Here is a 14,565-nt window from a genome sequence, read left to right as displayed (position 1 = left end):
ACGACCACTCTTCCTACGGCGCCACGCCGTCCCATTTTTTAAAATTTCATTTAAAAAGGTGTCTTCTTGTGCCGTTCTTGCCATTTCCGGGTCCTAAAAGGCTGTCAAAGTGTATCAATTTGTCGGAATACCTACTCAGACGTCTCATGTCCGGGTGAGATGCATGATTTATGATCTAGAACAGGGGTAGGGAACCTATGGATCTCGAGCCAGATGTGGCTCTTTTGATGACTGCATCTGGCTCTCGGATAAATCTTGGCTGACATTAGTTAACACGGTAAGTAATTAATAATTCCGCTGGTAATCACTGTGTTAAAAATAACGTTCTAAATATAAAACATTCTCATGCATTTTAATCCACCCATCTGTTTTCTACCACACCTGTTGAAAAAGTCGCATTATTGGTAATAAGTATTGTATTTATTATTGATTAGCTTCAGAATAACAATGTTAGTTAAAAGAATAAGAGACTTATTGTACCCTAAAAATGTTGATCTTACTTAAAACTGCACGCATTTAGTTGTATTCAGTGTTAAAAAATATTACATGGCTCTCACGGGAATACATTTGAAAATATTTGGATTTCATAGCTCTCTCAGCCAAGAAGGTTCCCGACCCCTGATCTAGAATAAACATACAGGGAGCAAGTTTGCTGGTTTTCGCTTATGCAGCGATGGGAGCGCTCGACAGGCCTCCGTCCGCAACACTCGCAGCGTGAGCTCATTAAAAAGGAGCGCCACGAGTTTCATGTTCCATCATTAGAAATATGTACCGTATTTTCCGCACTACGAGGTGCAACTAAAAACCTCCAATTTTCTCAAAAGCTGACAGTGCGCCTTATAATCCGCCGCGCCTTATATATTGAGTCACAACAGGTCTCGCAACTACGGTAAATAGCCGCCGACTTCATTTTCCCCCGTAGAAGAAGCGCGCGGTTCATGCTGGGATATATATGAGGCGTGCCGTTTCATTTCCATTTGTGTGTTAATGTGAAGACCCCAAAATGGTTCCTATTAAGAGACACGCTTACGACGCAGGATCGTAAATGCCTGGGCTGATAAAGCAGTCTCAACTATGGTCCAAGCTTTGAGGAAGGCAGGAATTGTCACGTGGGGCGGCATAGCTCGGTTGGTAGAGTGGCCGTGCTAGCAACTTGAGGGTTGCAGGTTCAATTCGCGCTTCTGCCAACCTAGTCACTGCCGTTGTGTCCTTGGGCAAGACACTTTACCCACTTGCTCCCAGTGCCACCCACACTGGTTTAAAAAAAAATGTAACTTAGATATTGGGTTTCACTATGTAAAGCGCTTTGAGTCACTAGAGAAAAGCGCTATATAAATATAATTCACTTCACTTCACGAAATAGCAGCGACACTGACTCTATTAATAACGACTTCAACGTGACGGAATTCGGACACTGAAGAAGAAGAATTTGAGGGATTTGTGGATGAGGAATAACTTAATAAAGTGAGCTTTACGTGTTTATTTTGTGTTGTGTTGTGTGACATTAACATTTGAGCAACGTTGAGTTATTGATATATTATTGCTTTGCACTATTTGAGTGTTTTTATATTGTGAATTCACGTTTGATTTACCGTAACAGTATCAGACTGTTTTTCACGTGTTTATGTGATATCAACGTTGCACTACATCAGGGGTCAGCAACCCAAAATGTTGAAGGAGCCATATTGGACCAAAAATAAACAAATAAAAATCTGTCTGGAGCCGCAAAAAATTACAAGCCTTCTCGAAGTGTAATAATGAACACATCATCTAAGTGTCTATATTAGCCTACTATCAAATGCTGAAACAAATGTGTGTTGACAGAAATGTATTTAAATATTTATTTTACACATTTTCGCAACATTGGAAATCGTTAGTAAAACGAAGGCTTCTCAGAGGATAGAGATAACATCTGGAAATTACTGGCTCAGAATGGGCTAAAGGGTATGGATGTTTTCTGTCCAAGTTTAAGGGAATGGCAGGCTGTCTTCTTCGAATTAATTTATTATAATCTTTGCAAGCTGGGTATCGTTTGCTGTGGTCAGAAATGCAGCCAATATTACATACAGATAATGTGTCATGAGACATGCAAATAAATTAATTACGGAGAGGCCATAAGTAAAGGAAATTAAAATATACCTACAAATGAGGCATAGTGATGCAATATGTACACACAGCTAGCCTAAATAGCATGTTTGCATCGATTAGCTTGCAGTCATGGATTGACTAAATATGCCTGATTAGCTCTCCAGCAAATCAATAACATCAACAAAGGTCACCTTTGTGCATTCACGCACAGCATAAAACGTTTGGTGGACAAAATGAGACAAAGGAGTGTCATGAAACCCGTCTTTCTGTGGCTGTATTGGAGAAAGTTGTACATGTAGACAAACTATGATGAGTTCGAGGACCGCTGAAATTAGTAGGACAAAACGGTACATGCCAAATACGCTCATCAGCGAAGCATGTTTGATATAAACAGCGGGATTTATAACAATTAGGACGGTTTGTGTCAAGTTTGTATATTAAAACAAAAAATATATATTTTTCTTCATCTTTTTCCATTTTCACATATCTCTGGAAGAGGTCCAGGGAGCCAGTAGGGCGGCGCTAAAGAGCCGCGGGTTGCTGACCCCCGCACTACATGTTATACCTTGCTGTTGTTAAAAGATTTAAAAAAATACCACGTCACTGACTTTACCTCGGGGAAAATAATAAAACCGCTGTTTGACTGACCTGACTGTTTTTGACATTCCCTTTAGCGCAGCTCCACCTAATGGATGCATAATGTAACCCCAGCCTCTACTGTAGCATCTATTCTAGGCGCCTTATAATCGGTGCGCCTTATATACGAAAAAAGTTTTAAATAAGTAATTCATTGAAGGTGCGCCTTATAATGCGGTGCGCCTTATATATGAACAAAGTTTTAAAATAGGCCATTCATCGAAGGTGCGTCTTATAATCCAGTGCGCCTTATATATGAACAAAGTTTTGAAATAAGTAATTCATTGAAGGTGTGCCTTATATATGAACAAAGTTTTAAAATAGGCCATTCGTTGAAGGTGCGTCCCATAATCCAGTGCGCCTTATAGTGCGGAAAATACGGTATATCTGTATATAAAAACAGATGTGTTCTTGTCTCTCATAAGTATTGTGAATGATAGGCAGAAATCTACAAAAAGTGCAATTCCCCTTTAAAATAACTTTTACCAAATATCAGGGATCGGCCCTAAAAAAAAATAAACATATCGGTCAATCTCTACTTCATAATCCACATGTTTTACTCTGGCATTTCAGATATAATTCATTCAAATTCAGCATTCCACACCTTTTCCAAGTTGAGCGATGCGTCTTTCGCCACCCAGCCAGGAAGCTTTGAGAGTCTTTGGCTGAAAAAAGAGAAATATATTTATTTAAATAGTCCAAAATTAGGGTAGGGTGTGTATAGTTGAGTGATCTAGAAAGAAAAGCGGTTTGGTTAGGGTTGCCAACCGCCCCCTTGAAAATCGAAATCGTCATGTATTGGAAATTTTCTAATAAAGTAGCCAAACAAAATTGTTTTTCTTAGATTTATTTGGGGAGTTCTGGCATTCCAAAAAGGATGGTAATACAAGAGATAGAAGGGGCCAATCCGGTAACAAATGAAGGTAGAATTAATTCCCAAGAAAAACAGCAGGGGGTCCATTGTCTGACGGTGGTTTGGCTTTAAGCGGAAATATGTCGAACAGAAAACCATAATTTATCAAGTGTGAGGCAAAAGTATTGCTACAAAAAGTAGCAATACTGCTAACATGCAGCATCATTTGAAAAGTCACCTGCTAGAGAACGAAGAGTGCTTAATTAGCATGTCAACATGTCCATTCAGGGCCACACCAACAAAATGCCGAGGCAACGATTTCCGGATCAACAACGTATGAAAAAAATAGTCAACAACAGAAGGAGATAACGTCCGCAGGAACCTACCACATAGCCAAGGATGAAGACTATTTAAATTCCTATTATGCAGCTCATTTTTATTTGACACTTATTGAAATATCTTGTGTGACATCATGCACAAAAGTGCACTTTATTTGTTTTTAACTATTGTAGTAGCGTTCTGTACAAAAAGTGCACTTTAATTTAGTGTTGTTTTGATATGTCATCTTAGTGACATCATGCACAAAAGTGCACTGATAGCTTGTTTTAAAATGTCTCTGACAAACTTGCACTTTCTGTTTTGGAAATGACATGACTGCTTGTGCCACTGCTTAATAACTGTTTAACAAATACAGTTTTGATCAATTGACTTAGTTGTGATTTCCCTCTCTGCATGAAAGTTTAAAATGAGCATATATTAATGAAGTGTGAACAAGAATGTTTTAATGTAGACACGTAAAATCATCATACTGCTGTAATTATATGCATTAAGTGTTCATTCAAGGCTAAGGCAAAATATGGAGATATATATCGTGTATCGGGACATGGCCTAAAAATATCGAGATATTCAAAAAGGGCCATATCGCCCAGCCCTAATTCAATGTATATACTCTGATAATTAACTTAAGTGATGACTGTATTATGCTAATAGTATATATTTGTACCATAAATTGATTAACGTGGTTCTTATTTAAAGAAGTTGAAAAACTTATTCGGATTTTGATTGACTGATTGATACTTTTATTAGTAGAATGCACAGTACAGTACATATTCTGTACAATTGACCACTAAAGGGTAACACCCGAATAAGTGTTTTAACTTGTTTAAGTCGGGGTCCACGTTAATCAATTCATGGTAATGGGTGTTACCATTTAGTGGTCAATTGTACTGAATATGGACTGTTCCATAGTGTTGTGTCGTTCACGAAGGAATCTTTTGAGTGAACGTACTGAACCGAATCACTTCATGAACTGATTCGTTCCTTTCTCAGTTCAGTTGGGCTCCGCCCCGACCATGCCGGTATGAGTGGAACTGGCGCATTCTGTGACTCACTGAACCCTCGACGTCGGCAAACGATGCAGCCGGCTACTCATTATGGGGGCGGGGGGAGGGACTGAGCGAACGATTCGTTCACTGCGGATTAACGACATGAATCACTCAGTGAACGACAACTCTCTCGCTCTCTGCTCTGCTTGCCCCAATACCGCGAGTGATTCTCCTCCCGTCGCGGGGATATGTTTCATGCCATTGGCATCCGTTCTCCATTCATTCTCCAAGATAACTGCTAATGTTGACTCAAGCCACGTGAAAACAAACACACACACGCGCCCTGTCCCCATTATCTCAACACATAAAATTTGTATTGCATATTTAAGTTGATATTTCCATTTTTATATTTTTAAATGTAAGCTACAGAAATTTTGGTTTTTATGTTGACATTTCTGGCACTTGGTTTAATATTTGTTTTGTTTTATTTAAAGGCAGCCTATTTTTTTCCCTTTTTGTTTACACAACAAAGTTGATATTTTCTTTGTTATATTTTCAAACGTAGGCTACAGAACATTTAGTTTAATTTCTGGCTCTTAATTTATTTGTTTTATTTTGAAGGTATTTATTTTCTTTTTGTTTGCCTATTTAAGTTTACATTTTCTTTGCTACAGAACATTTAGTTTTTATGTTGGCATTTGTTAAGGGTTTCTTAATTTAATATCTGTTTTTGCAGAGAGCGATTCATGTCTGTCGCCTTCTGGCCCACAGAACTCTAGCTGAGTGATTCAGGCTCGCTTCACGTACCTACAAGAACTGACTGGTTGTCGCTGAGGATGTGAATTACGTACGCGCTGCACTCACTCACTCGTTCATTCAGAATCAGGACTCTCAATTCGCGAACCTACTGACACAGAGAACTGACTGTGTCGCGGAGGAGGACGTCACATTGAGGCTCTCGTTCAGTCACTGTGCGCGTCGTTCATTGGGTGCTGAGGGCTTGTGTCGTTCGCAAACTGAAACACACAGAGATCTGCCGCTGGGGAAGCTGTTACTGACTGACTCATGATTCGCCGACCGGCACACAGAACTGCTGCGGAAGTGATTCGGTGAATGAATTTTTTGAACGAATTAATTTAAAAGCCTACTGAAATGAGATGTTCTTATTTAAACGGCGATAGCAGGTCCATTCTATGTGTCATACTTGATCATTTTGCGATATTGCTATATTTTTGCTGAAAAGATTTAGTAGAGAACATCCACGATAAAGTTCGCAACTTTTGCACGCTAACAGAAAAGCCCTGCCTCTACCGGAAGTTGCAGACGATGAAGTCACATGTTGATGGCTCCTCACATATTCACATTGTTTTAATGGGAGCCTCCATCAAAAAGAGCTAAAAAGAGCTAAAAAGAGATTCGTGTTTGAGGATATTGATAGCGACGGACTAGAAAAACAAAAACAAAAAAAAACAAGTTAAAAAAAAACAAAAACGCAATTGCATTGGGACGGATTTAGATGTTTTTAGACACATTTACTAGGATAATTCTGGGAAATCCCTTATCTTTCTATTGTGTTGCTAGTGTTTTAGTGAGTTTAACAGTACCTGATAGTCGGAGTTGTGTCCACGGGTGTCTTGATGCCAGTGTCTCAGGGAAATCGATGGCAGCTTTATGGACAACACAAGCTCAGCTGATCTCCGGTAAGAAGCAACTTTTTACCACAATTTTCTCACCGAAACCTGCTGGTTGACATTCGGTTGGGATCCATGTTCGCTAGGATCCATAGTAAAGCTTCACCTCCGGGAATTTTAAACAAGGAATCACCGTGTGTTTGTGTGGCTAAAGGCTAAAGTTTCCCAACTCCATCTTTCTACTTTGACTTCTCCAATATTAATTGAACAAATTGCAAAGGATTCAGCAACACAGATGTCCAAAATACTGTGTTGCAGTTAAAGCAGACGACTTTTAGCTTTGTGTGTGCGCAGCGCTCATATGTATGTCCTAACAGCCCGTGACATCAACCGTCCAATCATCATTACGTGACGTTTTACGCCTTTAAAGGTCTACTGAAACCCACTACTACCGACCACGCAGTCTTATAGTTTATATATCAATGATGAAATATTAACATTGCAACACATGCCAATACTGCCTTTTTAGTTTACTAAATTACAATTTTAAATTTCCCGGGAGTTTCGTCTTCGAAACGTAGTGTAATGATGACGTGGACGCAAGACGTCACGGGTTTTTAGGAAGTATGAGCGCTGCACACACACACAGCTAAAAGTCGTCTGCTTTAACGGCATAATTACACAGTATTTTGGACATCTGTGTTAATGAATATTTTGCAATTTGTTCAATTAATAATGGAGAAGTCACAGTAGAAAGATGGAGTTGGGAAGCTTTAGCCTTTAGCCACACAAACACACGGTGATTCCTTGTTTAAAATTCCTGGAGGTGAAACTTTACTATGGATCAGAGCGCGGTCAAGCCAACATGAATTAAGACGGAATGTCGACCAGCAGGTTTCGGTGAGAAAATTGTGTTGAAAAAGTCAGTTCTTACCGGAGAAAAGCTGAGCTTGTGCCGTCCATAGCTGCCGTCGACTCCCCTGAGACACTGGCGTCAAGACACACGTGGAGACACCCTTCCGACTACCAGGTACTATTTAACTCACTAAAACACTAGCAACACAATAGATAAGGGATTTCCCAGAATTAACCTAGTAAATGTGTCTAAAAACATCGGAATCCGTCCCAATGCAATCACGTTTTTTTTTGTTTTTTTTCTAGTCCGTCTTCAATATCCTCATGCATAAATCTTTCATCCTCGCTCAAATTAATGGGGAAATTGTCGTTTTCTCGGTCCGAATAGCACTTTTTGTTGGAGGTTCCCATTAAAAACAATGTGAATATGTGAGGAGCTGTCACGCCAAATTTCTTCCCCCCTACAAACCCCCCCCCATTTACTTCCGGGGTCATGATTAATACATAAGTTTTGTTAACGCTATATTATAAAAAATAACGCGTTTTTATAAAAATATAGATGTTTTGTTAACGCTATATTCCATTCATTTTCTACAGCTTATTCCCGTTTTGGGGTCGCGGGGGGCGCTGGCGCCTATCTCAGCTACAATCGGGCGGAAGGCGGGGTACACCCTGGACAAGTCGCCACCTCATCGCAGGGCCAACACAGATAGACAGACAACATTCACACTCACATTCACACACGAGGGACCATTTAGTGTTGCCAATCAACCTATCCCCAGGTGCATGTCTTTGGAGGTGGGAGGAAGCCGGAGTACCCGGAGGGAACCCACACATTCACGGGGAGAACATGCAAACTCCACACAGAAAGATCCCGAGCCTGGATTTGAACCCAGGTCTGCAGGACCTTCGTATTGTGAGGCAGACGCACTAACCCCTCTGCCACCGTGAAGCCCTAACGCTATATCATAAAAAAAAATAAAAAAAACAATTTACAAACACAAGCTATGGGATGACGCATTTGCTTCCGGGGTCACGTTTCCTCTTATGTCATCCCATAGCTTGGGTTTGTAAATTGTTTTTTAATTTTTTTATAATAAATAAATGATAAATGGGTTGTACTTGTATAGCGCTTTTCTACCTTCAAGGTACTCAAAGCGCTTTGACACTACTTCCACATTTACCCAGTCACACACACATTCACACACTGATGGAGGGAGCTGCCATGCAAGGCGCTAACCAGCACCCATCAGGAGCAAAGGTGAAGTGTCTTGCTCAGGACACAACGGACATGACGAGGTTGGTACTAGGTGGGGATTGAACCAGGGACCCTCAGGTTGCGCACGGCCACTCTGACACTGCGCCACGCCGTCCCTAAATATAGCGTTAAAAAAATGTCTGTATTTTTTAAATATAGCGTTATATTTTTATAATATAGCGTTAACAAAACGTCTGTATTAATCATGACCCCGGAAGTAAATGGGGGGGCGGGGTGGAAGGTTTTTGTAGGGAGAAGAAATTTGGCGTGCCAGAGCCATCAAACATGTGACGTCATCGTCTGCGACTTCCGGTAGAGGCAGGGCTTTTCTCTTAGCACCGAAAGTTGTGAACTTTATCCTGGATGTTCTCTACTAAATCCTTTCAGCAAAAATATGGCAATATCGCGAAATGATCAAGTATGACACATAGAATGGACCTGCTATCCCCGTTTAAATAAGAAAATCTCATTTCAGTAGGCCTTTAAGGAACTGATTCTAGCGATTCAGTACAGTCAAAAGAACTGCTGATCCCATCACTACTGTTCTATGCAATCTACTAATAAATGTTTCAATCAGTCAATCCTTTTATGCAACTCATTTTGCACAAATTAAGAAATTAGGTTGACCAGCCCTGCAAAGGTGTACCTTATTATTATTATTTTTACATGGAGTTGGCAACCCTGGGTGTAGCTAATAAAAGACGTGGACATTTACTCACCTGTGGATGAGAGTAAGGGGCAAGAAGTTGAGGACAGAGGTGGTGTCCAGTCCACAGTCCAGCATGATGGTGGTGGATTTAAATTTGAGGACATTGCAGGGTAAGGTCGGGTGACCGGACAGACAGTACTAATGGAACACAAACACCAGTCAATTGTGCGGGCATGGACGACGAAGGCGTCAAAGCTGCAACATGTACACCACGTGACGACTAATGGACACGACAATGAACTTAATATTGTTCGATATGTAGTTAGTTGTAGGTCCGCCATTATTTACACTTTAAGACCATGCTGGTCGCTAAGATAATAGCAGACAGTACTAATGGAACACAACTAGTACTAACAGCTACAAATATCCACCTTTGTCAAAAGTATGCCAATAAATTCTGTCAAAAATTATAAATAACGCAATGGGCTTACCAATTTCATAATTGTTGGCACGCAGGAGATATTTGAAATAGTAATATCGCTGCTTGGTGGGATTGTTCATCCGGGAGCTGCCATCGTCTGCGTTGGGGTTATAGCGGGTGGTGTCAGACAGCGCCACCTAGCGGGGCGGCGGACACGTTTCTCATATTTATTTCGGCAATCTTCACATAAAACAAAGAACAACAAGAAAAGAAAAAAAAAAAAAACACTCATTTGAGCAATGATTGAGCCGAAAGGGTGTAGGTTGAAGCAACGCTTATATAAACCTACCCCATCACAACAGGAACACGGTCCAAAATATATAAAATCGAAAACATGCTTCACTTATAGTACTTTTTTTTTTTTAAACAATATATAAGCAACATATATGTAGCTCACGTCTCATATACACAGTTTAACATTTAAATCAAACATATACATTTGTACACTTATATATATATATATATATATATATATATATATATATATATATATATATATATATATATATATATATATATATATATATATATATATATATATATATATATATATATATATATATATATATATATATATATATATATATATATATATATATATATATATATATATATATATATATATATATATATATATATATATATATATATATATATATATATATATATATATATATATATATATATATATATATATATATATATATATATATATATATATATATATACGGCATATATACAACGGCGTGGCGCAGTGGGGAGAGTGGCTGTGCGCAACCCGAGCGTCCCTGGTTCAATTCCCACCTAGTACCAACCTCGTCACGTCCGTTGTGTCCTGAGCAAGACACTTCACCCTTGCTCCTGATGGGTGCTGGTTGGCGCCTTGCATGGCAGCTTCCTCCATCAGTGTGTGAATGTGTGTGTGAATGGGTAAATGTGGAAGTAGTGTCAAAGCGCTTTGAGTACCTTGAAGGTAGAAAAGCGCTATACAAGTACAACCCATTTATTTATTTATTTATATATATATATATATATATATATATATATATATACATATATATATATACATATATATACACACACATATATATATATATATATATATATATATTATAAATACACAATTCATTTAAATTCCATATAAAGTGGTAATATATACATTTTAATATAACCTATATGTATAATTATGAAATCATAAATTGTATTTATACACATATATATTATTGTCTTTCTAAAACAATGTTTGCTCTTCTTTCTTATATTTACTAATGATAAATGATTTAAAAAGCTTTTTAAACTGGTTTATGTTGGTGCTGTGTTTTATTTCATCCTTTAAACAGTTCCATATTTTAACCCCTGCTATTGTTATACTCATTCGTTTCTGCGTTGTTCTACAATATTGGATCTTAAAAAGTAGTTCTCCTCTTAAATTATAATTCCCTTCTCTTTGTAAAAATCTTCTCTGTAACCCTGTTGGAAGTAAATGTTTACTTGCTTTATAAATCATTTGGGCAGTCTTGAGTTGGATGAGATCTGGTAGTTTTAAATCAAATGTTTTTATAAATAATCCGTTAGTGTGTTCTCGGGGTCCTGTGTTATGTATCAGTCTGATGGCCCTTTTTTGCATTATCAATAGTGGTTGGATGTTCGTCCTGTATGTATTTCCCCAAACTTCTAGACAGTAACTCAAATATGGTAAAACAAGTGTACAATAAAGAGTGTGTAATGTTTTTTGATTAAGAATGTGCCTTGTTTTACCCAGGACAGCAATACTTCTTGCCAACTTCCCTTTGATTTATGTAATGTGTGACTTCGAGCAGATCCTGTGGTCCAAGATCACACCCAAAAATTTGATTTTGTTTACTCTTTCTATACTAACATTGTCTATATACAATCTTACATCTATATCATTTCTCTTATTTCCAAACAACATAAAGTTTAGCCGAGTTTAGCTACTTTTCGAGACGGGTGACGCAACCGAGTGACGTAAGCGCGCTCCCGCCAGGGGGTGCATTTTACGGCGGGGGTGCATAATTCGGCACAACACCCCTAACATAACTGGAGAGTGTCCGTGCCAGCAACTCGAGGGTTCCGGGTTCGATTCCCGCTTCTGCCATCCTAGTTGCTGCCGTTGTGTCCTCGGGCAAGACATTTCACCGGCATGCTCCCAGTGCCAACTACACTGGTTTTAAATGTAACTTAAAGGCCTACTGAAACCCACTGCTACCCACCACGCAGTCTGATAGTTTATATATCAATGATGAAATATTAACATTGCAAAACATGCCAATACGGCCTTTTTAGTTTACTAAATTGCAATTTTACATTTCCCGGGAGTTTTTTCTTGAAAACGTTGTGTAATGATGACGTGTACGCGTGACGTCACGGACTGTTAGGAAGTATGAGCGCTGCGCACACACACAGCTAAAAGTCGTCTGCTTTAACGGCATAATTACATAGTATTTTGGAGATCTGTGTTGCTGAATCTTTTGCAATTTGTTCAATTAATATTGGAGAAGTCAAAGTAGAAAGATGGAGTTGGGAAGCTTTAGCCTTTAGCCACACAAACACACGGTGATTCCTTGTTTAAAATTCATGGAGGTGAAACTTTACTATGGATCACAGCGAACATGGATCCCAACCGAATGTCAACGAGCAAGTTTCGGTGGGAAAATAGTGGTAAAAAGTCGGTATAGCTCGGTTGGTAGAGCGGCCGTGTCAGCAACTTGAGGGTTGCAGGTTCGATTCCTGCTTCCGCCATCCTAGTCACTGCCATTGTGTCCTTGGGCAAGACACTTTACCCACCTGCTCCCAGGGCCACCCACACTGGTTTATATGTAAAAATTAGATATTGGGTTTCACTTTGTAAAGCGCTTTGAGTCACTAGAGAAAAAGCGCTATATAAATATAATTCACTTCACTTCACTTCTTACCGGAGATCAGCTGAGCTTGTGCCGCCCATAAAGCTGCCGTCGACTTCCCTGAGACACTGGCGTCAAGACACCCGTGGACACAACTCCGACTATCAGGTACTGTTAAACTCACTAAAACACTAGCAACACAATAGAAAGATAAGGGATTTCCCAGAATTATCCTAGTAAGTGTGTCTAAAAATATCTGAATCCGTCCCAATTCAATCGCGTTTTTTTTTTTTACGTTTTTTTTTTTCTAGTCCGTCGCTATCAATATCCTCAAACACAAATCTTTCATCCTCGCTCAAATTAATGGGAAAAATGTCGTTTTCTCGGTCCGAATAGCTCTTTTTTTTTGGAGGCTCCCATTAAAGGCCTACTGAAATTAGATTTTCTTATTTAAAGGGGATAGCAAGTCCATTCTATGTGTCATACTTGATCATTTCGCGATATTGACATATTTTTGCTGAAAGGATTTAGTAGAGAACATCCACGATAAAGTTCGCAACTATCGGTGTTAAAAGAAAAGCCCTGCCTCTACCAGAAGTCGCAGACGATGGCGTCACACGTGTGGGGGCTCCTCATATAGTCACATAGATTTCAATGGGAGCCTCCAACAAAAAGTGCTATTCGGACCGAGAAAACGACAATTTCCCCATTAATTTGAGCGAGGATGAAAGATTTGTGTTTGAAGATAGCGACGGACTAGGAAAAAAAAAAAAAAAAGGTGTAAAAAAAAAAACACGATTGCATTGCATTCTGATGTTTTTAGACACATTTACTAGGATAATTCTGGGAAATCCCTTATCTTTCTATTGTGTTGCTAGTGTGTCAGGGAAGTCGACGGCAGCTTCATGGACGGCCCAAGCTCAGCTTTTCTCCGGTAAGAAGCGACTTTTTAACCACAATTTTCTCACCGAAACCTGCTGGTTGACATTTGGTCTGGATTCAAGTTCGCTTGACCGCGCTCTGATCCATAGTAAATTTTCACCTCTGGGAATTTTAAAAAAGGAATCACCGTGTGTTTGTGTGGCTAAACGCTGAAGCTTCCCAACTCCATCTTTCTACAGTGACTTCTCCAATATTAATTTAACAAATTGCAAAAGATTCAGCAATACAGATCTCCAAAATACTGTGTAATTATGCCGTTAAAGCAGACAACATTTAGCTGTGTGTGTGTGTAGCGCTCATACTTCCTAAAAACGCGTGACGTCTTGCGTACACGTCATCATTACACAACGTTTTCAGGACGAAACTCCCGGGAAATTTAAAATCGTAATTTATTAAACTAAAAAGGCTGTGTTGGCATGTGTTGCAATGTTAATATTTCATCATTGATATATAAACTATCAAAACTGCGTGGTGGGTAGTAGTGGGTTTCAGTAGGCCTTTAAAGACAATGTGAATATGTGAAGAGCCATCAACATGTGACGTCATGGTCTGCGACTTCCGATAGAGGCAGGGCTTTTCTCTTAGCACCGAAAGTTACAAACTTTATCGTGGATGTTCTCTACTAAATCTTTTCAGCAAAAATATGGCAATATCGCGAAATGATCAAGTATGACACATAGAATGGACCTGCTATCCCCGTTTGAATAAGAAAATCTCATTTCAGTAGGCCTTTAAATATGCATGGAGGTTTCACTATGTAAAGCGCTTTGAGTCACTAGAGAAAAGTGCTATATGAATAGAGAGTGAATGAATGTTTATAACTGAATACATTTACATCAATCCATCCATTTTCTACCGCTTATTCACTGTGGAGTCGCGGGTGCCTATCTCAGCTACAATCGGGCGGAAGGCGGCGTACACCCTGGACAAGTCGCCACCTCATCACAGGGCCAACACAGATAGACAGACAACATTCACACTCACAT

The 14,565-nt window shown here is 39.2% G+C and overlaps 1 protein-coding gene across 1 annotated transcript in view; it reads right to left on the bottom strand.

Annotated features, from left to right (window-relative positions):
• The window catches only part of LOC133542587 (integrator complex subunit 9-like), a 36,492-nt gene extending 26,570 nt beyond the window's left edge, over positions 1-9,922 (bottom strand). Inside the window, exons 1-3 of the mRNA XM_061886867.1 lie at positions 9,787-9,922; positions 9,366-9,493; positions 3,329-3,389 (exon numbers count right to left, since the gene is read on the bottom strand). Of these exons, the coding sequence (XP_061742851.1) occupies positions 3,329-3,389; positions 9,366-9,493; positions 9,787-9,795 (198 nt within the window). The 5' untranslated portion in view covers positions 9,796-9,922. The remainder of the gene's footprint in view (positions 1-3,328; positions 3,390-9,365; positions 9,494-9,786) is intronic.
• Positions 9,923-14,565: the final 4,643 nt, after the last annotated feature.

Source organism: Nerophis ophidion, linkage group LG24 (assembly GCF_033978795.1).
Source record: "Nerophis ophidion isolate RoL-2023_Sa linkage group LG24, RoL_Noph_v1.0, whole genome shotgun sequence".
NCBI classification, from domain to species: Eukaryota; Metazoa; Chordata; class Actinopteri; order Syngnathiformes; family Syngnathidae; genus Nerophis; species Nerophis ophidion.
This window is presented reverse-complemented; position numbering and strand designations above follow the sequence as displayed.